This window comes from Podarcis muralis, chromosome 4 (assembly GCF_964188315.1).
Source record: "Podarcis muralis chromosome 4, rPodMur119.hap1.1, whole genome shotgun sequence".
NCBI classification, from domain to species: Eukaryota; Metazoa; Chordata; class Lepidosauria; order Squamata; family Lacertidae; genus Podarcis; species Podarcis muralis.
Window position 1 is genome coordinate 67,992,473 of NC_135658.1, and position 25,741 is coordinate 68,018,213.

General features: G+C 41.5%; 1 protein-coding gene across 3 annotated transcripts in view; it reads right to left on the bottom strand.

Moving 5' to 3' along the window:
• FRMPD4 (FERM and PDZ domain containing 4) overlaps positions 1-25,741 on the bottom strand; it is a 292,648-nt gene that overhangs the window by 22,904 nt on the left and 244,003 nt on the right. For all 3 annotated transcript variants that reach the window (XM_077927506.1, XM_028727696.2, XM_028727697.2), the window contains 3 exons: positions 12,481-12,526; positions 2,851-2,955; positions 889-996 (listed from right to left, as the gene is read on the bottom strand). In XM_077927506.1, coding sequence (XP_077783632.1) covers positions 889-996; positions 2,851-2,955; positions 12,481-12,526 — 259 coding nt within the window. The remainder of the gene's footprint in view (positions 1-888; positions 997-2,850; positions 2,956-12,480; positions 12,527-25,741) is intronic.

The following is a 25,741-nucleotide window of genomic DNA, read 5'->3' on the forward strand; positions in this document are numbered from 1 at the left end:
GATCCGGCCTCTGAGGAGTGCATCACCTGCTGCTGCCACCTCTGCCATGGTGGAGTGACTGCTACGGCATCCACCTTGGGAGGCCAGATGTGCCTCCTCCTTGGCAGCCCTACCCAAATAAGAGTCACTGCTGGTCTCCTCCCTCTCAGGAAATGGCATGGGCTGCTCGCTGGGGTCTCCTGGGGTCTGTACCTGCCCGGCATGATTTAGAACAGGCCCATTTCCCTCTGTGCCAGTCTTTGGTTCCCAAGAGGGTGTCATCTTGTGGTTTGCCTCAGGTGCCAAAATATCTTGGGCCAGGCCTGGACAGTAGGCTGCAACTTTTGTTGACTTTCTCCTCCTACTGCATCCCAAATGCTGCCTCCTGCACTGTTCCAGAGGATCTCTAAAGCCAGAGTGGCTTCCGGCTCCCATTAGTACCATTCCCATTGTGAATTTATTTCACAATATCCCTTATTCGTTTAGCCTGTGGTCTACTTACTAGCAATACAATTCACTGCTGGCATAACCCTAACATACCTATTTCTCATATTATTGACCCATATTTGTTGCAAGTTATTCAATTAGCAATCAATATCTTAATTTCAGCTGGCACAGCATGCTGACTTCTGGCAGCATATCATGACTTCTTAGTGAGGTCCATGTAATTTTAATTAAGTTGCAGTAATTAAAGCCGTCACCCCTATTTTTGAATCACTAGCGCCACATTAGAGTTTATGAGCATAAAATTCATTTAAATCCACAAAATTCATCACAAGGAAGCCTTATAGTACAGGCATGAATCCTGCATACAAAAAAATTATTGTAAGGCTTGCTGGAACTTTATTCATTTGTTTTTTGCAGTCTTAAGATGCAATGTCTGTTGAAGATTCTGAGCAGCGAGCCTACCTTTATTGAAGTGCTGCAATCAAACCGAAAAGATTTCGTCTGCCCATTTTCGAGATACACTTTCAGAACGTTTGGCATGAAAAGAAGTGAATTATCTTTAACAGTTTCCTGTCGGAGAGTAAAAACAATGAACACGATCAGAGCTCCCATATAACAAGGCTTTAAATTAGCCTAGAACTCCGGGGGAAGGAACCACACAAGCTGACTGACACTTGAAATCAAGGACTCTGGATCCCCCCTAGGCAAAATAAATTATTATATTTACGACTAATATTGAGTTATTTTCTGGTGGCCTTCACATGGAGGGATGGTGCTCAAGTTGTCCTTAAGCCACTGATGTTACAATCCTGGTACTTATTACCAGTGTTGAACTGCCCATGAGGCTGACTGAAGCAAGTGCCTTGGGTGGCGGAATCCCATGGGGCTGTGACCCTGCAGGTGTGCCCCTGCCACCACTTGGGCCATGCAGTTGAGGCTTCCAGCAAGATCTCATAAGACTTCCACAAGATCTAGCTGGAAGCAGCTGCCCTGCGACCCTGGAAAGTGACGCTTTGGTGGGGAGCACCTTCTTGTTTCACCTCAGTTGACGAAATGGGATGGGTTGCCCCTGCTCATTACTCATTAGTCGAAAAAGAGTTGGAGAAAAAGATGGCCTCGGCTTTGATACAATATATTGCCAAATTATTGTCTGCAGCCTGGTTTCCTTCTCCAGCAGTACCTTTTATGCAATATGGCGCAGCATGAATACACTCTTTGTGTATGTGTTCATTGGCGGGAAGGAGTCTGCTGCTTGCATGTTGTTCTTCCATTGTGCATATCCAAAGGTTTATTTGTTTTATTGCCCACAGATTGAATTCTGATCTGAATGGGGCACTGGCGTGACCCAGCATGGCAATTATTATACCCCACTTTTTTTATAAAATTACAAATAGAAATGTGCAACTGAGAGGCCATGTTGCAGGGATTACGGTAGTTTACGGAAAGGACGAGACAATGATTAACACAGTACTGGCTAATTGGTACTCGTTCTTCGCAGGAATGAGCAAAGGTAAAAGTTGGAAGCTTGAAATTCAAAGAAACGAGATACAAAATTAAGCAACGGTGAACTCTTTTTAAAGCACAGCATTTATAATATAATATTTATAATATAGCTCCTATATTAGGAGATGATGCCTATGAAATATTAATGCAGAGATGTTGTTTACTTTGCCAAGAACCAAAGATTTCATTGTGCCCTTGGTTTCATAACGGGATTCTTTAAATTATTAAGAAGGATCAAGGAATAAAAAAATACTGTTGCATTTTCTGAAACACCTTCTTTCTCAGGTAGGCAATTGTGGGGCCTGTGTGTATGCGGGAAGGACCGCCCTGTCCCCCCGAGTCTCTTCTGAACTGCCAACAAACCTTTATTATGGCTCAGGCGCAACCATTCAGTTAAATACACAGTAAGGTCCTTTCACATGATTTCACATGTTGAGTTGCTCGCTTGAAAATACTCTCCATCAAAACTAAGAACCTTGTGAGATTTGTGAGAGAGAATGCTTTCCGTCTTAAGAACTTGTGTGTCATAATGGATGTTCACTGTTATGTAAGCTTTGCACATGATGTATAATTTCAACACAGAGATATTTCCAAACAAGCAGCGTTGAATAAAATATGCAATGGTACAGAGGAGCATAGGGAGCATAACATGCCACTGATTATATGCTTGAATTGATCCTTAGAATCCTGGATAACTTCGCTTTCTTTCTTTTTTTAAAGCATTAATTTCCCCCCCAAATCTTGGCATGGTTTGGATATAATGTCTATAATGAATACATTGCTCACACATATCTAGGCAATTTATCATACTATTGTCCATTTAAAGTTTTAGAGAGTGATTTTGAATGAATCTCTCTCTCTCTCTCTCTCTCTCAAAAGGGAATTATATTTTAAAGTGAAGAAATAAATATTCACACTCACAGAAACCTGGCCATTAATAATGACCTCTTCTGAGAATCGCACTTTGACAGGATTCGACTTCAATCTGGCCTTTTTCGCAGCGCTGATAAATGCCGATTTAGGAGACTAGAAAGAAGGGATGAGTGGAAAAGGCAAAGATGACTTGACTGACAGTTAACTGCCAACCACTGCTATAGATCTCCTGATCAAGTCTCATTTGATCCCATCTGTCAGAAATATTACTGCTTCTGCACAATGCTATTTATTATATAATGGAAATAAAAGCAAATCACACTTTTCTGTTAGCGGTATGAAAAAATGTAAACACAGTCGGTCAGATGCAACAGGAATAGGCTGACATTCTTTCAGTGACATGAAGGCAGGCATCCCTTGAAGACGATCACAGTGCCTGGAGGTAGACCATCAGGCTGTGTAGCTAAAGCAGTGACTGGAGGAGGAATGGTTGCTGGGAGCAGCACAGAAAGAAGAAACACCATGGTACACCTGTAGCAGCACAACTGGGCACCTTCATCTCCTCCACCTGAAATAAAACATGTGTCTCCTGTATCCATAGTTGGCACTGTAACTCTCCAATGGTTTGATTTTACCTAAAAAGGGGCACTCTTCCACTGTCTCCTGAGACAGATGGATGCTAACAACACAGTCCGCAAGAGGGTATGCAAAATATTTTCACCAGTGTAGGCTTTTGAAAATGGAGCAGCTGTAGTAGACTGCAACCACTACTATGCTATAAGATCCACTATCCTGTAATATTACATATGAGCCTTTTCTACTGATGAAGACTAGGATGGCAAAATAAGGCTAATATTCTGGAAATCCTTGTCTTAGACTCTGTGAAAGGATTCTGTGGAACTTTAACAACCCTTCATGTGGATTATTGGACTCTTTGAACAGACAGGTGGAATAGATACTTTTACATGTATGGACCTTATGCGTGAACTGACTAGAGGATGAACTGATCCACTAGGTCTTCTGCTTTTTTCCGTTGAACTTTATGAGACTTCCGTTGAAATCTACAATTTGATACAATGAATAGTATACCTTATTTATTCAAAAGTACAGCTGGTTACATCTTGTGTGTTTATTGAATAATGTAGTAACTGGGTCTTCGCTTGGAAAGAGAAATTCATAGGCAATTACTTCTCTTTTGTTCCAGGGATTTTTATTTTTTTAAATATAGTACAACTGTATTGATCCAGCAGGCTGCAATGGTTTGTTGCCATAGTCTGTTGCAACTTCAGTTCTGCCACAGACTTGCATTCAGGATGCAAAACGATGCACCAAACTTCTTTCCAATGAGTAAACTGATAAGGAGCATGTGAAACAATGTACTGCACAATGTGCATCGGGGAAGCTGTCTATTACTCTATATATGCCCCCATTTTAGGTGGGACCAATATGTGCACAATTGTGCACAGCGCTGAACCTAGAACTAACCTGGAAATGTCATAAAATACATCACTTAAAGGGTGTAACTGGGGTGGAGGCAGAGCAGGGGCACAATGGGGCAGAGTGGGGGAGGAGTGGGGTGTTTCAATTGCATGCGATTTCACACAAGTGTGCAATGACTCTGAATGCAATCCCCACATGTGTGTGTGTACGTAGGTGTGCGCCTTTAAGAAAATAAGTTGTTATTTTATGCCATGGAGAAACAAAAGAATCACAAGAATTCCCAAGTTGTGACCTTCATCTAACTGGCTGGGCAAAAAGGTCATTACAATTGTTTTGCTAATTAATAGAGTATGGCTGCTGTCAAAGCAGCATGTTTTATATCCTTTTAAAAGGTTCTGTAGTACAAGTAAAAAGTTTTTCTTTGGATTAGAGTAAGAGAATGGCATCTCTGGTAATTTTAATATTTTCTTTTTCCAGCCATGGAAATCTAATGCAAATGTCCAGAGTGCAGGTGGGTGATTGTATGCAGATGTGAGTTAAAGGTCCCTTAATCATGATGGGTTCTAATGGGTGTCTAAGTATCTAGAGTATGATGGATTTTCTGGTGCTTCAGGCATGGAGATTTCCCTGTCCAGGGCTCCGAAATACAAATTAATAGGTGAATACGGAGTATTTGACTGCATTGGGGACTAAGAAGGGAGAAAGGCACCTGCATACTCCAGAAGTCTCACATATGTTGCATGAACATCAAGAGCTACTTCTATTCTCCGTTAATGGAGGTGAGCCAAGGTGCACATGTTGCTTACTTGTCCTAAGTCTCAGCATGGGCTACCTTCTTAGGTAAAATGGTGACTTTAGAGTCAAGGTGCTAAGGAAATATCAAAATGGCAGCAAATTTGAGCCTCTTGGTCATACTAGCAATCACATGAGATCAGGAATGGGAAACTTCAGGTACAAGAGCTGATAATGTTAATAGTTCTTGTCTAGACAGAGGATGGAGAGGGATGTGTGAGTGCAATGGAACTAGCCTCTTGTACAAAAGCAAAATTCATATCCATTTCACTGCCCATGTTTGCCTTTGGCACCACTGGCCTGTGCCCCCTGGAAGGTTGTCTATATGGCCTTGAGAAGAAAAAGGATTCCCTGCCACCACCACTCTTGCATTAGATGATCCAGGCTTATCAGATCCATTGCATCCATCATATCTGGTGATTCATGCTAAATACCAAATTCGTAACACAAACTTTCCCAATGATCTTGGGTCAAATGTTTAAATACTGTTGTTTTAGAATCTGAACTGCAATATCATTGAAGGTTGCTGCTTCAGCTTTTAAATGTTTCAAAGGGTGCTTCTCTTACTAAAAGAACTTGATTTATATTTTCAGAGCTCGTGTGTCCGACAAAATAAGTCCAGCAATAAAACCAAAACTGATATGTTGCAACAATTTCTATTTTAATACTTTCATATTCATATTGTGGGTATAAGAGTGATTAACGGTTCATGGACCGACTAGTTCATTTTTTTATGAAAGCACTTCTTTTTAGCTAAATAGAAGACATTATTCTCATTTAATGACCTTAAGCAGGAGCTTAAGGAATGCATTTGTCAGGGAATGCAGAATATAGAATATTTATAGGGTTTGTAAGATATAGTCTGTAATAAAATCAGCAATAAAGCCAGTCTCATTAGCACTATGTTGTTGGGAGTAGGAAGAATGAGAAAACTCTAATACCTTACCGTAACCAATGCCAGCAAGAACTCTTCTGTGTGGACCAATGACATTTTTTTCATGGCCACAAGTGTGGAAGCAAATTGCTTATGATAGTATGAACACAACGGTAGGAATGAAAGACTACTACAGTTGTACCTTGGTTTTCAAACATCCTAGTTCTCGAACGTTTTGGCTCCCAAATGATCAAACCCCGGAGCTTCCTGCAGCCAATCAGAAGCTGCGCTTTAGTTTCCGAACGTTTTGGAAGTTGAATGGATTTCCAGAACAGATTCCATTCGACTTCCAAGGTACGACTGTATTCCAAGCCAGCCTCATGTGCTTCATTTGTTTGCTTTATGAAACTCACAGTTACAAAAACATATTAACCTACTACAAATCTGTTAACTGCAACCGGCGCACAGAATACAACAGTAACAAAGGAAGCTTCCTTATTCTGAGTCAGACTATTGGCCCGTTTAGCTCAATATTGTTTACACTGACTGGCAGAGATTGAACCTGAAGCTTTCTGCATGCAAAACATGATGTACTCTACCACTGAGCTGCAGCCCAGTTAAGTCCATAGATAATGTTCAAAAGACATTGACTGCACAAATGCAAAATGCCTATGCACAATATTTTATCCTAGAGTTACTGGTTCCCATAAGGGATCTTACACCATATCATGTTGCTACAGACCTTGTGACAAATATTGTCCCCTTTATTTTCCACTATTGTTATTTATAGGATTGTGAAAGTTTCAAAAAGGTGCAGCTATGGTTGCATATAAAAAAAATACAAAGGGGTTTTAGCTTAATAACAATGAAATGGATTACAACATGTGTATTAGGTGGGAGAGAAAAAAATGTTCGATGAAAGTTATGTGGAATTTCATACTTTAACATTCACTGAGAATGAGACAGTGAAATCAGATATAATAAAAGATGAGCAAGGTTTGCATATCTTCTTAGATGCTCACATTAAATATGCTATTAAATGAACTTCATCATTACATAACAGTAAACACATTAACTATGGTAATTAATAGCCACAAGCTACACGCCGGCTAGTTTACAGCAACAAGAATTGGTTCACTGGGAAATAACAAAATTAAAACAATAAGAATTGAGAAGCCACATGTCTGCAGCCTTTATTGTGAGGCAGGCTTTTTTTTTTTTTTTTTTTTTTTTTTTTGAGAAAAAGTTGCTTAGATTTCCACAACAAATTTGTGTCCCTAGTACTTATTCCCATCTCATTCATTCTCTCTTCACAGCACTATCCATCATGGCCAACTTTTTCTTGACTAATAATTATGCAGCAGTTGCTGACTACCAATATGGCTCCAAGGCTGTCATATTTGTCAATATTTATTTTAATGAAAGCATCTTGGAAAGGCAGTGAATTATCTCCAGGCAAATAATGGTAGATAGTCAGTATGCACTTTTTACTGGGGTAGACCTCAGAATTCCATGGAAACAAAGGGTGTGTGATGTTCACACATCCAAGAGAGGGAAGAGCACAATGATGTTTAAGTGGAAGTTATAACGTCTAATGATATCTATAATTAGGCTCTTCCCTAAGAGCTTAAAACACTTTACATAATTCTCTCTGTGGCATTAGAATCCTTACAACAAAACTGCAATGCAGGCCAGCATATATCCATAGGACCGACAGCACGCAGGAGGACTGAGTCTGCAAGACACCCAGATCTGAACTGGGGAACTACCTGGTCCACCACCAGGTATTGGAATGTTTTTAATAAAGTACGACTGAGCATCACAATGTATTTGAAAACAGTCAGAGAGTGTATGAAGGAGGACTGGTAAGGAATGCACCCTGGAGAGAGTTCTAAGGGGCATAAATGCTTGGAGGGCCACATTTGGCCACTGGGGCTGAAGTCACACCCCCCACCTGCCCGATATGAAGAAACAGAATCAGGAAATAAAGGGAGAAACACATCAAGAGAAAGGCAGAAATTCAGGAGCAGCCAGAAGTGAAGCAGAAAGCAGCTGCAGTAAGAGATCAAGCCACTCTGCCCTTTGGCCCCAGGCTAATTCATTGACTCTCCCTCTCTCTCTACCCTCTATTTTCTTACTGCAGGATTTGCTGGTAAACCTTCAACTTCACTTCATGGCAATAATTTGGAGCAAATAAAGACTGCCATGCCTACCCCAGCATGGAAGAAAATGTTTGATTTTCTAGCAAACATCTCTGGATAACGGGGGGTGGGCAGGAGTGGGGGTTAAGACCCAGAGCTGTTTTCCTGATTAGGTCTATATCAAAATACATTCCCACAACAATTTCAAAACACCAAATAATTGTAAGTCCACAGAACAAACCACATGCTGAAATCAGTTTGTATAACTGTGTATACTTTATTGTTTATCTGTATAGATGTTGAGCTTTACAGTAAAAGGATTCATGGGGATGATTAAAGGGTCTCCTTCCATTGCCAGCCTCAGTAGGAGCAAAGACTTGCTTATGCTGTTCCCTCACAGCAAGATACCTTCTTAGGATTTAATAGCTTTCCAGAATGATGGCTTATCAGACCCTCAATTGAAATTTATTCTCCAAGCCTGAATGCACAGCACAATGGATAAATGATCTAATTGGAAATATGCCTAAGCCTAATAAACTACCCATTGCAATGATAACCCATTTACAAAACAAAATGTTTTCAACAGATAATCAAATAAACTTCCAGAAAAGTGAAACTTCAAAGTGCTCCAAGTGATTAAGCTCTTAAATCCTTTCCTTATCAGTACAGATGACATTCAAATTAACCTGAGAAAGATTTATTAGATTGACAGGAAGCACAAAAGAAGAATGTTTGGCTTTGGTTGTAATTAAACTGAAAATGAATGAGCTTAAGCAAAACTAATCTGGAAGACACTGAGTGAATTATGTTTAGCAGATGACCAGAGTACTGTAATTCTATAATAGTGTTAGTTTCACTGAGTTGTTTTCATGATGGGTTAGTAGCAAGCGTACATATACTACTGGTTTTATCCAATTCAGAATACACCTTTGCTCTCTCTTCTCTTTACACAACTGCTGGACAGACAACACTTCCTCAGGAGATCAAAACAATTTGACAAAACAAATGGGGGCAATTATACTTCATTAAAGATCATCTCTACCTTGAAACAAAGAAAATAAAATATTTCTGCTGTGGTATCTGGTTCGAACACATACAGCATCGGAGTCAGATTTTAAAAAAACAGCAAACTCATCTGGTAAAACCCATGAGCTGAGATTAACACCATCTACTCACTAGCACACCACCTAAGAGCAATGTTACTGGCAATCAGTTGTTGTTTTTTTGCGCCCACTCAGTCTGCTGCCCAGGTACTGTTGAGTTCTGTAAGTCCTGGAAGACCTGCTCCCTGCCTTGCAGGTCTTATATCCAGCTGACCTGGGAGGGCAGGGGCCAGACCGGCTTCAGCTACAAAACCTGAGGCTGCTGAACAGACTTTTGGGCTGGATTGCGTGTGGGAATTTGTTGAGGAAGGGCTGTTGCTGTTGGTATTTTGTATCTTTATGTTAGACTATGTGGAAATTGTTTGGTTCAGTTGTGTATTTTTTAAGGTTCTGTTTATTGCTCACAACTACTTTTATTATGTTGTAGTTATGTATTTTTTTATGTTGTAAGCTACCTTGAGCACAGTTTGAACCGTGGAAGGGTGGCATAAAAATAAAATTATGTTTGTAAGTATGTATGTTATGGGCAAGTTCAGAGGCTCTGCTTTTATTTCCTTTGGTTCTTTATTTTAATTCAGACTTGGGCTGGACAGCCCTTCAAAGACAGGACTGTCCTCTGTAAACTAGGAAACATGGCCACTCTAAAACGGTTCATATTGTTTTGTTTCAGCCAATGAGAAAATTCAGTACATATAATAGGAGAATTTTAAATACACACACAGAGTAATGCACTAGGTCCTTCTGAGGTTATTGTAGTGGTATGGGTACATCTGAAGCTTCAAGTTAACTACCTTGGTTTGTTTATTCTTGCAGTTGACCTAATATGCTTCTATGTTGTTGTTTTTTGTTTTTTTTTGAAAAACCCAAGCAACAGTTCATTCTGAGTACACAGCCAGTTACTGTTTCAGCATTCTAAATCTCAGGAGCATTATAAGTGTACAAGAAAAGGAGTGCTGCCATCCAATCAGAGGTAGCACGGCCTGAGGCCAGGAATAAAATTTATAACATGCATCCCTCTGATTGCATTTAGCACTATAAGAATGTCTCCAAGCTGCATACAGCTTCACTGCAGGCTGTATATTTTTGCTTTCTATGTTATTAAATCCAATAACAGAACAAGCAGTTGTGTTTCTTAATAATAAAATGTGGAATGAATTTCCTAAAAACCATGGCATCAAACATACTGTGAGTTTAATTCTGATGCCATTTTATACTAACTTACAAACCTTCAATGGATCCCTGCTATGACTTCAATTAACTGGAGTCAAAAGGAATAAGGTACATCAAAGACACAAACTTTAGGCCACAAATAGATCTCTGTTTACATAATAATTGGTGCAAACATGATCTATTCCTTGCTGCTAGCCTTAGCTACCTGGAAAAGATGCGGAATCAAGGCAAGGGGATATATTATTACCATTTAAATAGGGGGCTGTCCAAGCATGAAGGACACTACTCACTTAGGAGAATTCTGCATAATGAGTTCTGAGATCTATGAGCCAGATTTCTTCCATCATTTGCTCACCGCAGTGAAAGCTACCATTTTATCACATAGTGTAAATAAAATGCCATGTAAATTAATAAGCACATTAAATAAAATGCCAGTAGGCTAAATTGTGTAGATAAGGCTAAAGGGAAGGAGAATTATGCAATATTTTATGGTAGAATAAGAAGTATCAGAGCATCTTAGGAAGTGCCTATATTTCAGTCTATCAAGCACTTGCTTGGTCAGAATCAGGGATGGGGCTGGACTCACCTGATCCCCACACTTCTCAAGTCAATGTAAAAATCAGACTGTGACCTTGTTCAGAATCTGCACTGGACCAAATTCCTCCATGAGGTAAATCTGAGGCCTTTAAAATTGTTCCCCCTCCCTTTTGGATGACTTGTACTCAGAAAGGTATGCTACATTTTTTTTTTTAAAGACAAATTAATGTGAACACCCCAGGCCCTCACCACCCAGAGTGGCTAGGAAACACTTGCTGTGTGGGTTGCAAACAGGGCCACAAATTCCTCTGGGAGTATTGGGATGCAATAATGTCCCATCCCTTCAGAGACATTATATGGGGAGGAAGCATGACGGCCGCATGGGAGGGGGAGTAGGATGTCATCACAGCCTGACACTCTTAGGGGCATTTGTAGACCATGCTGAAGCAAGCTACACTTCTTAGCTGATCCAGGCAGCCAGCTTATAAAGTTGGGAGAGAGTGAGCTTTAATGCTCTTGGGTGACCTTCATAAGCACTTACTTTTTGTTATATGCAGACAACTCTATGAGGCCGAGGTGTCTTCAGCCTCCTCAATACCTGCTGGCAGGAAGCCAGGCCCCCTCAGTGTTGGGGGGGGGGCTGAGCGTGGAGCCAAGTGTGGCACGGTTCAGTGACCAGCTTGCTCCATGCCCCCATAATCTTGGGTGCAGGACCGCACCTCTGGTTATATCTATGTAGATTATTTGCCAGGGAGGGCGGCCTGCATATTAACTGCAGAAATGGGATTGGACTGTTTATATCCAAAACCAAAATGAACATGAACTAGGTTTGGAGAGATCTATTCATCTCTAGCCAGTATGTCATCGTCCATATTTGTAGCTTGGGCACTCAGAGCCTCTTCTTAGCTTAAAGCACCCAGAAAATGGACATCATATGTACCCCAGGCACTTTTGGAGGAGTCTTTCCACCTGTTTAAGACAGGCCTGTATTTTGCACTGTTTCATGTGAACAAAGGGATCTTGCCTGCCACATGCCTGTGCACTTGCCCGTACTACATAAAAACAGGCAAATGTTGCTTTTGTGTCTTACTATCTGTAGGGGTGGGGGATACCATGAATTGCCACATCACTTTTTGCTCTATTACTTAACTCTAGCTGGTTTGCTTGGGTCTTGCTCAAGGGGAATATATGCAGCCTCCTGTCACCAAAAACAAAAGGGGGGAAGACCCCCTAGTCATTTAAAACCCACTGAAAAGGAATATAATCACGGTGTTGCTAGACAAGGGGGAAAAGGGAAGCCAAAAAAAGAAGACTCAAAAAGATTGGCTAGTATACTTGTGAAATGTCTTGGAGTAGAATTCAATATCCTTGTTCCTCTGCCCCCAAGAAGCACTCCTCATACATACTGGAACATATCCATATTTATTTAAATTACACTTACATTGTTCCACTTCTGTCTAGAGTAGTATATAATCATCACATTTATCTTCAAAGACACAGCTCGTACTTCACTTGTGCTATTGGTTATGCAGATAAGGAAGACACACACAGAGAGAATAGGCAGACAAAAGCAGTAAATGTTGCTAGGAAACTAATTCTAAAAAACATGATAACTACTTACAGGATAAGGCTGAATAACAGTAAGGAGGATCGATTCTTTGCAGCTTCTGTAAAAAAGGAGATGAGAGTGACGATTCATATTTTTATGCTCCAGAGATAACAAGGTTTCCTTTTTTAGTAGAGAGAATTGGGATCTTGTAACAGGACATTTGTTAACAACAACACCAAGAGTATTGAGAACAGAGCTGAGCCAAGACAAACAGCAGTTTCCCCAGATATTTCTGGCTACAATGAAATGTCCACACCATACATGCTTTCTCTGAAACAGGGTGACAAGTTTGCCCATCAAGAATGAAGGCAATTCTGGTGGACGGACTCTTCACTCTGACTTATCTTTCTTTGCCCTCAATGATGTTATTACACAGTCAAATCTGATTAGTTATAGAGTATCCTGGTATCACTCCATCTGCTATATGGTTCCACACTAGCTGGGGACCCAGAAAGAAGACACATGGGGGCTGGCGTTTGTGCCAAAGCAGTGGCGACTGATGCTGGATTCAGATACCACTTTATTCCATCTTCACAGCATTGACTTACCTGTTCATTTGTCGCATCTTATGCTATCTTTAACATGACATAAAAGTCACTTCTGGGAACCTAGTGGAATCTAATGAAAGTTTAGCACTAATTTCCATGTTCATTGTTTCCATAGAAAAATCTGCTTGCAACCCCCTTAACTCAGAAAACTGCGGGAGTTTTATGCTGATGAAATTTCAGGTGGTATGCAGTTTCCCCAGCCATTTATGGCAGTATATTGATTTTAAAAAGGCCACAGTTCCATAACACAACAAGATATTGCAGTTTAAAGGAACATTAGAAATAAAGACAGAACCACAAGCATTATAACCAGTAAACCCCATGTCTTAATGCAGCCGGAGAGGGGGGCGGGGAAAGCAGCAAAGAAGAAGAAAGTAAATATTACTACATTATAGTGGCTTTTAAGGTATTTCAAGCTCTCCCCACTTCTTGCAGTCCACAGACAAACAGACCAACATCTGATAAAGCCAGATTGACAGCAAAACAAACGAACATATGTACATAAATATAGGAGTCAAAAGTAGTATCAGAATTAAGGCACTTTAACTTGCATCATAGCAATCCAACTTGTATATTATTACTTATTTTACTAATGAGAACCAATAGTGCCATATGCCTGTACACATATGTTATCTGGTGTTTGATTTCAAAGTGGAACAGCCTCCCTCAGAAGGTTAAGGACTCTCCTTCCTTGGAGGTTTCTAAGCAGAGGTTGGATGGCCATCTGCCATGGATGCTTTAGCTGAGATTCCTGTATTGCAGGGGGTTGGACTAGATGACCTCTGGGTCTCTTCCAATTCTATGATTCTATGAGTAAACACTTAGGTTGCAATCCTAATGCTCAATTTTCTTGGGAGTAAGCCCCATTAAACACTGTGGGACTGACTGCCACGCAAACATGCATAAACTTGCACTTTTAAAACATGGATAAGATATTTCCAAGGCCCTGTTAGGATTTTCAGATGTTTGTATCATGATACTTAAAAATATGTCTTTCCTTCTTTGTGCACTTGCTGCCACAAACGCACACCAAACATGTTTGCCGCATCAGGTGTGCAGCTGCCCTAAGAAAATGTGTTTGCACATAGTCAAAGGTAATTTTGGGTCACACAAGGATAGACTCAGCCATTCAAATCCTTCAGCATCCTCTAAAGGCCAAGAGGAAAGATTCTGAGGAAAACCACACTCATTATCATCTACTTATAATTAATTTCAAGTAATTAATTGATAGCTTTCTGAAAAGTTGAACCAGTACATTGGTAAAGCAGCAAAATGGGACACAGAGATTGCAAAAAGCCTGTGCTGGAGCATTCAAAGCTTTTGCTGAGGAACTGTTATGAAGTGTTAATCTTATTGAGTATCTCAGAAACACATAGATAAATGCATATTTATTTGCCATGTAAACACCCTCAAAGCCAATATTTGTTTTATTACATCAAGGGGCTGTTTTTCTTTTTAACATTTGGGAAAGGTTAGTTGCCACTTGATGGTGATGAACTTGAGTTTCTGTTGGCTCCCCCGATTTCCAATGCAATTAATTGCCTGCTTCTGAGATTTATTGCCGGGTTGACTGAAGTGCAACTAATTTGCATGCCAGTGCTGCTCAGTTGGAAAAACAAAATAAATCACCACCACTGCATTAGCCTGAATGAGTGCAAAGCCCAAAAGAATTTACTCATGAATAATCCAGCAGCTGAAGTAACTGGGGACTCCTGGTAAGTGGTTCCACATTTGCAACTTACGTGACTGATCTTAAAACACTATTGATCTTTCCATCCCATTCAGTCTAGAACAACTCCGCGAAAAGCAACCATGTGTCAGGAAAGCATTCTAGTAGCAGCTCTTTCTTAAGGAACATGACACACACTCTGTCTCCCCATTCCTACCCAAGGGACAAAGTCTTTTTCAGTCTTTTCAGCCAGAGTGGAAGGGAAAGAAAAGGTATTGGTCCCTGTAACTTTAGAGAGAGGAAACAAAAAATCAGAGAAAGGCCCATTTGTGAGCAGCTCTTTGGCTAAAAGGGAGGCTTTCAATGTGACACTGTCAGGATAGAAAACATGTACTTGAAGATTTTGTGGTAGTTGTGTACTGGATGAAATCACTGTATTGCCATGCTGCTTTGTGCAGCTCTTTGGACAAAGAGAGAATAACCCTACCCTTTTATATAGCTGTGGAGTGAAATAGTCCCTTGGAGGTTTATAGGATGCCTCATCTGCGGTTATCTTTTTCACAGCAGCTTGTGAAATCATGCAGCTGGTTAGGATAGGCAAACATGCTCAAGTGTGACAGGTTATCATGGGCTGATCAGTGGATGGACAATTTATTTCAAAAGCGAAGAATGTTGTAGGGCTGAGAGACATAAACCCATGAGGCACCACCAGAGTTCACCGTAAGGCCACCAATGCTATACTTGCCATTTTTCAAACTCATGATAACTATAACACAATTGGATATTCCTGTTTTACGAGCTATTCTTGAATGATTAAGACTTGAGAAATACATCTCCTGCCTCAGTCAGTCAATACAGTGAATCTTGAACCAAATTTTATTAAGAACCACAGCAAATGCTATTAATTTCAGCCCTAGAACTCAAGAAGCAAAATCTCCGTTTGCTGGTGTTTCCATGCCTTTGCTAGCTATGCCTCCCTAGATACAGGCAGAACGGTGTAAATGTATATTCCACCCTGAACAAGGGCAGATTTGAAAAGAAACCAGAGATCATAAAGTGGCTTTAGTTAATATGCTCTTTGTGTAGCTAACAAAGAATCCAGATGCTAATAACCAGATTTTCTTTATTTCCAGAGAATTAACACTTGCTTAACAACAGCAACAACCTGAATGAGGATTTTTCTAAGATTAGGGGGATTTCAGGGCCATCCACTTTACATTTACGGTGCATTCTGCTTGGACTGTATTTGGCAGTTCTACCGAGTTTCATAGAGATACTTAACATGCAAGAAATGTGGAACATAAAGGTGAACAGAAGTATTAGATGATGGAACATTACAAAGGTCAAAGCAGTATTGCTAAGTATTATCTGTCTCGGACTACATGAAGCATGGGAATTCTAATATAAAATTTGCCATTGACTTTGTCTGTGAACTTGCAGGTGCAGAGGTCTCCCCCCTTTCTACTTATTCAGTGAAGAAGGAAAGAAACAAATTTGGAGAAGAATGTCCCTGCATGGAGATGAAACATGAAACAGCTGGCCCTGAATCATATTCTGATGACAAATGACTTATGAGACATTAGTGGGCTAGGAGGCCTGATCCTAACAGAAGGCACTAGAAAATATGAAGGGCATTGATGGGTATTGGCCACCACGGAACAAGAATCCAATCTTTATGGGTCAAAAAAGACAGACAGAATAGATAAGGCTGTTGGCAGTGCAACAGGAGATAGTTCCATGTGTTACTTAGAGTTCATTCTCTTAATGTTAAAATGATCTAGCCAAGAGGGGACAGGTGCAGGTATTGCTCAGCAGCCAAGCAGAGTGGCATGATCTATATTGAGGTAGCATGTGTTCTGACTGGCTGTGTTGTTCTGATGGAGTTTTGCTCTGTACGTTTGGTTAAATGACACCCTGCTATGTACAAGGCCTAAAATAAGAAAGGCAAAACCTCTCTCTATTCCTTTCTCTTCAAGTTATTCTCTGTTTTTGTTCAGTTTTCTTAGGAAAGCCTTCTCGAGACTTTTATCTCTGGATTCAGATTGCATTACTTAAGTGGCTTTGCTCACAAAAGACAGGGTCAAGCAAGGAACTATGTGTGTGAGAGGGGATATACAGACTTCAGGGATAATTTCACGATGCAAATTCAGTATGACACATTGCACAGGAGACAACATCTTTCTCTAGAGAGCTTGACATTTACAGGCAATCTTAATCAGAGAATGAAGTTAGAGAACAAACATAAAATTTATTTGCATGATATAAATACTAATTATTATAAAAATATGCAGAGGGCCTTTTCGGTAGTAACACTCCAGTTATGGAATAGCCTCCACAGAGAGGCTTTCCTGGTACCTTCTTTATTATATTTTTGGCACCAAGTACAGACCTTTTCTTATTCACCCAGGCTTTTGAACTGTATTTTAAACCACTCTGGGGCTGTTGCTGCTTAGTATAGTTTTGATCTAAGCTGTGAACTATTTATGCTGCCTCTGTTGCAAGGAAATTTTTTATTGCCTTTTATTGTTGATTTTAATTACTATAAATTGCATTTTTAAAAATATTGCCTGTTTGTAAGCCACTTCAAGGGACGCGGGTGGCGCTGTGGGTAAAAGCCTCAGCGCCTAGGACTTGCCGATCATCAGGTCGGCGGTTCGAATTCCCGCGACGGGGTGCACTCCCGTCTTTTGGTCCCAGCGCCTGCCAACCTAGCAGTTCGAAAGCACCCCTAAAGTGCAAGTAGATAAATAGGGACCGCTTATTGGCGGGAAGGTAAACGGCGTTTCCGTGTGCTGCGCTGGCTCGCCAGATGCGGCTTTGTTACGCTGGCCACGTGACCCGGAAGTGTCTCCGGACAGCACTGGCCCCCGGCCTCTTGAGTGAGATGGGCGCACAACCCTAGAGTCTGGCAAGACTGGCCCGTACGGGCAGGGGTACCTTTACCTTTTTAAGCCACTTCAGGGAATATTTGTTGCTGGGTGGCCCTACAAATCGAATAACTAAATGGCAAATTCTTCACTGAAATGCACCCTAAACTTTCATAACACCCCTCAAGAGGACAAAACAAAACTAATCCTTTTAGGCATTATATGAAACGTGAAGGGAAGGGAAGAAATTATGTATGTAGAGATTAAAGTAAAAGGCTGGAAGGAACCTCAGTCTGTTTGTTCCATGCTTTTCAGTCACCAGCCTAGTTTTCTTGAACTCCATGTTCCTTTGCAATCTCTGCATGCACACACAAAAGTGGCCAACAAATGAAAAATATTTCTAAAAGCAATAGATGATATTGATTCATTGCACAAATGAACCAATTTTGAAATGTTAGAATCTTGCCCACCATAATGCCAAATAACCAAATTTCCTATTGAACCAAAATGAACAATAAAGGCAACTGCTATACAGTTAAGTTAGCATTTATCCCTCCTAAATAACCTGTTTTAGTTGCTATGGGACAAACAGAGACTTAACATTGGCATGCCAAAAAAGAGAACAAAGGGTCCTACTCTTGGTAAGTAGGGCAAGCCTTCTGGGCTCTGGTTACTTGACATGAAAAAATAACAACACTACAATCATTGGCTCAACACCTACATCAGCACCAGCTTCTGGATCATTCAAATGAACCTTATGAAGCCAGTTGTTTGGCAGCAGGGACCAGTAACTATTGTTGATGACTAGTGCGGAACTCAGCTTCTTAACCCCAGACCCGATATCAATCATTTTATGCTAGCAATCCATTTCATAATATTTTCTACTGTCTGTCTGTCTTATTCCCAACAACTCACTGTACACTATTATTTAAAGCAGGGGTCTGCAAACTTTTTCAGCAGGGGGACAGTCCACTGTTCCTCAGACCTTGGGGGGGGGGGTGGACTATATTTTGGAAAAAATAATGAACAAATTCCTATGCTCCACAAATAACCCAGAGGTGCATTTTAAATAAAAGGACACATTCTACTCATGTAAAAACATGCTGATTCCCGGACCGTCCATGGACCGGATTTAGAAGGTGATTGGTCTGGATCCAGCCCCTGGGCCTTAGTTTGCCTACCCGTGATTTAAAGCAATAGGCTTGTGAACGGCTATTTGCTATGAATGGATTCTTTATGTTTGGATTGAGTATATCCTTGATTGAATTATGATACAGATTAATAGTAGCAATCATAAACTTTGATTACCAGATGCAGGGGAGAAACAACAGAGATTGTGGTACGTAAAGTTTTAGTATGCCATAAACACCACAGCACCATTGATTTACGTCTAAGTGCTAACATTTATTCCTAATATTGAGGGATGGAGCCAGGTTTGAGAGAACCCTTGGCAAAGTGGGACCCTTCCTACATCAATGAACCCTGGCGGTCTTACCTTACAGCAACAGCAGGCGAAATAGGGCTCGTCCAAACTTCTGCTTGTCGATGCCTAGAAAGCATGGATCTGAGCAGTTTTGCCTTTGCCCCACTGCTTTCCTCCAGAAAACCCACTCCTTAGTGCTAAATCAGATGAAATGACAATCCAGATAAAACTGACGTATGCTCCAATTAGCAGTAAAGAGTGGGTTTCCCTGGAGGGGCAAGTGGCAGTATGGATGAGCCCTTAAGCAGAATTCTGGACAAGGGCCGGATGGCTTGGATTCACCACTTGAATCTCCTGCAATGTCCCAGAATGACTCTTCTGGGGCATTATGGGAAATCTAAATGGCAGCTCCCAGCGCCAGGTACTTTGTAAAAGGAGATCCTAAGCTAGGCATGAAAAACGAGCCCTGTAGCTGCCCAAGGATACAGTGCTTTGAATTCCTTTGGGTGAGAAAGTGCCGGATCCTTATGGTCTATTAGTAATATTTGCTTTATTAAAAAATACGCAAGCAGAGCATAAGAAAAGGCGTGCTGATTTTAATAGTTCATCAAGGGCCTAACAGAAGAAGAAGAAGAAGAAGAAGAAGAAGAAGAAGAAGAAGAAGAAGAAGAAGAAGAAGAAGAAGAAGAAGAAACCTTCATTCCAGAGCCAAACACTGCAATCCATTGTCAGATGGAATAAATCAGATGATTCCGCCCAGCAAAAGAACTTGCTGGCTCAAAGGGTACAGATTAAAAATAGACATTAGAACAGAGTCAGATCACAGGAAGTAGAACAACCAGCCCCTTGATCCCATCTAATCTCTTATCTCAATGCCACCTTATCTACATTGTTCAAAAATGTCTCCATCATTTCACTATAAAGAACTTGAATCTAAGTGTTGGGGGTGCTGAGCTGAGATGGCCCAACTGCCTCTTGCTTGTTCAAAGCAGAATAAACATGTCCTAATTATTTGCAAGGAGAAGCAGGGTCATCCTAGGGGAGGAACAGGGCCCGAGGCAAATCACATTGTGTGCCCCCCCTGGGACCTTTATATCTACCCCCTCCTCAGAGTGATGGCAAAGGAAAGAGCCCGCCTTTCCACAGCCGCCTTCCTCCTCCTCCTCCTCCTCCTCCTCCTCTTCTTCTTCTTCTTGACACACCCCTCTCTCTACCCCCCCCCATCTTACATTTTTCTATTTTGCCACTGATATATCAGTGATGTGCCTCTAAGACCCTTGGCCTCCACATCCTCCCTTCACTGCCTTGCTTTAAGATGAGAGGAGGTGGAGAGCCTCAGCAGGTGAGTGGAAAGGCGGCAGGAAAGGCAGAACAGCAGGTTGTGGCCGCTGGAACCAGGTGCTCCCCATCCTCAAATGTGCAGGACTGAAATAGTCACCTCTGTTCTCACACCCCAGCCTTGCAGGGACAGCCTTGCCAAAAGGGTAATGCGTTTGTTAATTAAAATATTTATATCATGCCTTTCAGATCCTCATCCCCACCTTCCAGCAGCCCACAATATTAATTACAGATTTTTTATAACCAGGGCTATTCTTCAGCCGGAACTCACCTAAGCTACTTTGTATTTAGGCACAACTTGTGATTTTGCCCCAGAAGGAAGACAGAAACAGCCTAAGCTGCGTAAGTACCAAATTTACAGATATCTGGACTAGGGAAGGGATAGAGCTTAGCACTTAAGCATATGTTTTGCAGAAAGAAGTCCTGCTTTCAAACCCTTGTGCAGGCAAGGGGAACCTGTTTCAGCCCAAATGCTGCATTCCTTTCTGGACAACCTTGGGGGGATTCAGGACAGATAAAAGAAAGTACTTTCCCCACATGCTACATGGTTGAATTCATTCCCTCAGGAGGCAGCGATGGCTACCATCTTGGGATTCAAAGGAGGATTCAAAGGAGACAAATTCAATGCTTTTTTCTGGGGGGCGGGGTACGCATACCCCTAAACATTTTGTGAATCTACGTTTGGCCTCATTGATGGGCAGTATTTCAATATGAGTAGGAAAATGAGAGTACCCCTAAACATTTTTAAAGAAAAAAAGCACTGGACAAATTCATGGGGAATACAATGGTACCTCAGGTTACATACACTTCAGGTTACAGACTCCGCTAACCCAGAAATAGTGCTTCAGGTTAAGAACTTTGCTTCAGGATGAGAACAGAAATCGTGCTCCGGCATCGCGGGAGAAGCGGGAGGCCCCATTAGCTAAAGTGGTGCTTCAGGTTAAGAACAGTTTCAAGTTAAGTACAGACCTCTGGAACGAATTAAGTACTTAACCTGAGGTACCACTGTACAGCTATCTAACCATGATGGCTATGTTCTGCCTCCACAGCTGAAGGCAACATGCTTCTGAAGACCCATGGCTGGAAACCACAGGAGGGGAAAGTCATGTTAGTGGGTTTCCCATAGGCATTTGGTTGGCCCCAGTGAGACCACGATGCTGGCCTAGGTGGGCCACGGGCCTGATCCCACAAGCTCAGGTTCTTATGTTCTTAACAGTCTGGCTTGGTATATGGCAGCTTCGTATCTATTATCTACATATTTATCTTTACAAAAACAAAATGAAGGAAGTGGGTTAGTTAATCTCCTACTCTGTCACTCCATAAAGCTTTTCAAGCTCAGGAATTCTTCAAAGCTTTAAGTTGCGAACTGGCCTGAGACCTGCAGGTATAGGGCAGTATGCAAAGTTTAGTAATAATGATGATGATGATGATGATGATGATGATGATGATGATGTCTTTCCTACAGACAGACTTCATCATGAGATGTTCCGTTTCCTAGATTATCAACATACATAGCATTAGAGAAAGCCAAGGAGAGATGCCAAGTTAGGAAAGAAGATTCTCATTTCAAAAGAATGAGTGAGTTTTTCAGGTGTCAAATGCTTTGGAAATCTTCTCCTATGGATTGCCAACACACACACACACACACACACACACACACACTCATGTAAAGTTTTATGTTTCCCTCCATCTCCAGCATAGAGTGCAAGCCAATATAAGAGAAGGTAGGATTGGCTCTCAGTTGACTTAAAGGTCAACTGAATGAGGGCAGAAAGCTCTCAGAAAATCAACCATCTATTATGGCCACAGAGAAAACTCCATTAAAACTAGAAACTGTGCTGGTTTCTTGATGTACTTTGAGGAGATAAACAACCAGATCCATAAACCACCTGAGGCATTCCCTAACTAAGGTCACATCCAGAAGCGGAGGATGTGTTATTTCAACATATGAGACCAAGCACTATGTAATTTAACTCTTAATTCACATTACACCAACAAGCCCTCCTCCTTCTAATTCTTGGAATAGCCAGGCTAGCTTCCTGGTGAGGTGATCATCTGAGTGATGGACCATTAAGAGAAACAAAGGAAGTGGATTTGTGCAAGACAGCAAATGGGTGGGGTGCCCCTCTCTCCCAACTCATGGGTAGTTAGAAAGACAAAGTTGAGAGCTGAGAATTGGAGTGATGTGAGCTAGAAGCAAAGGAGCAAGCTGGGGAGATAAAAACAGAGCAATTTTTTTTATTTCTATTTGAATCCAAGACTGTGGCTGTGGGCAAAGCAAAGCCCTCTTGGGGTGCTAAAGCTATGAACCCCTCCACCATAGGCTCAGGTTGTAGATATGCGTAAATAAACCATACAGACATCACAGACTCTATGGAACCTCATTCCATGGGTAAGTGCCTGGAACTCCTGGAATCCCGCACTGCTCTGAGATTGGGGTGATGCTCAACAATATTATTCCAGTAATACAGATGTCTAGGTAGACCAAAAGAAAACATTTCATCTGTGGCTACACACCACCCTAAACAATGAAGGAATGGCATTTAGCATAATATTTTATCAGAACTTTGGAAAGCTGTAGCTTTCTTAGAGACAAACTCTATGGGAACTTTTAACCCCTTCCCTCAATGTAAATGTCCCTGGAAATAATTCAGAACCGCAGCAGTTAGAGGAAATGGGTAAAACTTCCCCTATCTAGGGTCCTAATCTGGATTAGGCCCACTCTGCCTCCAACTGGCTTTGTAAGAGCCATTTATGCAATTGCTAATTGTGCAGATGGCATCCCTTCTAGTTTCGATCTGAGAATATCCTGATGTTAAGACTGGCTGGCTTGTGGCAGGTTTTACGAGTTTCGTTTGATGCATTAAAAAACCCTTCAAAGGCCATTTGACCATACATGACAGCGAGGTAAGTGCACACACCACAGGCAACATTGCCTCTTTCAGATCACCTTCAAGCCTCTGAAACAGCTACCGTCTGTCTCCTTTCTAAGTTCTGCATATTCTTCCACGGTTAAATCCAGCTATTTCTGTGAGTATCTGACAAATGCAGGGGACACATGCTGTTTGCCTTGAACCAAATGGTGCACAGCTCTCCTCTTTCCTCTCTTTTGCACTAATTAACCTATTTCCTTTTTTCTGTATTAATTAAAAACTGGCTCTTTTGGCAAAATATGTATTAACTTTAGATTACTGAATTTTTCCTCTTTTTAATGAAACCTCTCTTTTTTGGCTATTTCCCACATTTGAGAATAATTTTCAAAATCAAGGCTAGTTAAAGAAATAATAGCTCCCCCCCCCCCAGGCCTTTAGAATTCTTTGCAGCTTGCTCAGGCTGAACTTTCCTGTATAATTAATAAAGTTAAAGGACCCCGGATGGTTAAGTCCAGTCAAAGGTGACTATGGGGTGTGGCACTCATTCCGCTTCAGGCCAAGGGAGCCGGCGTTTGTCCACAGACAGCGTTCCAGGTCATGTGGCCAGCATGACCAAACCGCTTCTGGCACAATGGGACACCATGACGGAAGGCAGAGCGCACGGAAACACCATTTACCTTCCCTCTGCAGCGGTATCTATTTATCTACTTATCTATTTATCTATTTATCTACTTGCACTTCTGTGTGCTTTTGAACTGCTAGGTTGGCAGAAGCTGGAACACAGCAATGGGTGCTCACCCCATCCTGCAGATTTGAACTGCCGACCTTCTGACCGGCAAGCCCAAGAGGCTCAGTGGTTTAGACCACAGTGCCACCCACACCCCCTTGTATACTTAATACTGACATAGATACTACTACAATCAAATGCATTAACATGAATCAACAGCTGTTCTAGGTTGCATTAACAGAAGTAAAGGTAAAGGTACCCCTGCCCATACGGGCCAGTCTTGACAGACTCTGGGGTTGTGTGCCCATCTCACTTAAGAGGCCGGGGGCCAGCGCTGTCCGAAGACACTTCCGGGTCATGTGGCCAGCGTGACAAGCTGCATCTGGCGAGCCAGCGCAGCACACGGAACGTCGTTTACCTTCCTGCCAGTAAGCGGTCCCTATTTATCTACTTGCACCCGAAGGTGCTTTCGAACAGCTAGGTTGGCAGGCGCTGGGACCGAACGATGGGAGCGCACCCCGCCGCGGGAATTTGAACCGCCGACCTTTCGATCGGCAAGCCCTAGGCGCTGAGGCTTTAACCCACAGCACCACCCGCGTCCCATATTAACAGAAGTATAGTGTCCCAATTAAGGGAAGTAATAGTCCTGCTGTACTCTGCCGTGGTCAGACCACACTTGGAGTACTGTGTCCAGTTCTTGGCACCACATGTTAAGAAGGATATTGACAAGCTGGAATGTGTGCAGAGGAAGGTGACCAAGATGCTAAAGGGTCTGGAAGAAAAACAGTGGAGCGAACTGGGTATGTTTAGCTTCTAAAGAGGAGACTGTGAAGAGATACCATAGCCATCTTCAAAAATCTAAAGGGCTGTTACATGGAGGATGGCGCTAGCTTGTTTCCTCCAGCTCCAGAGGCTAGGAACTGAAACGATGGATTCAAGTTATAAGAAAGATGATTCTGTCTAAACATCAGGAAGAACTTTCTTACAGTAAGAGCTGTTCGCCAAAGAACAGACTCCCATAAGAGGTAGTGGGCTCTCCTTCCTTGGAGGCTTTTAAGCAGAAGTTGGATGGCCATCTGTCATGCATGATCTACTTGAGATTCCTGCCTTCCCAGGAGGTGGACGACATGACCCTTATTCAATGATTCTATGAAATCTTTTAGTCACTATTTTCAAAAGTTTCACTAATACTCTAAAAAAGTATGGAATTTATGTCAGTTGATTGCCCAAATCAGATTTGTTCCTTTGCTTATTATAAACTTACAAGCTATATCAAAGAACTACACAAATACCACGGTATCTACTATCTTTAGGTACCTAAGAGCTTTCACACAATTCTATGCAGTCAAAGGAAATAATAGTCTTTCAGCATCCTGTGAAACCTCATGTGTTCAGCAACAAGCACAATTAGTGTCAAATAAATCCATGTTTATGATTCAAATGCAGACTCCAGGTTCTTTAGTTGTTTGGGAAAACAACACAGAGAACCATAGGGATATATGCTAAACAATGTGACAATTTGTTTTAGAGGAGTGTTACTCACTTTTCTCGTGTATGAAATAAAACTGACAGCACAGAGATTCAAATGAGAAATCAAAATGTTCTCAACTGTGCCACATTAGCAATTAGAATATGTTGCGGCAAACTGGGGGAAATTGAAAACTTTCTTAAAACAGTAAATTAGTCTCAGAGAGACCATTTCAGTTTCTCCCAGCAAAAAGTACTCATCCAATGATTGGTCTATAAAACATTAAGAACACTACCTTTCCTAGGGAACCAACAGGCTTGAACCAGGAACTCTGTCAGTGAGAGTCAAGTGTTCTACTCC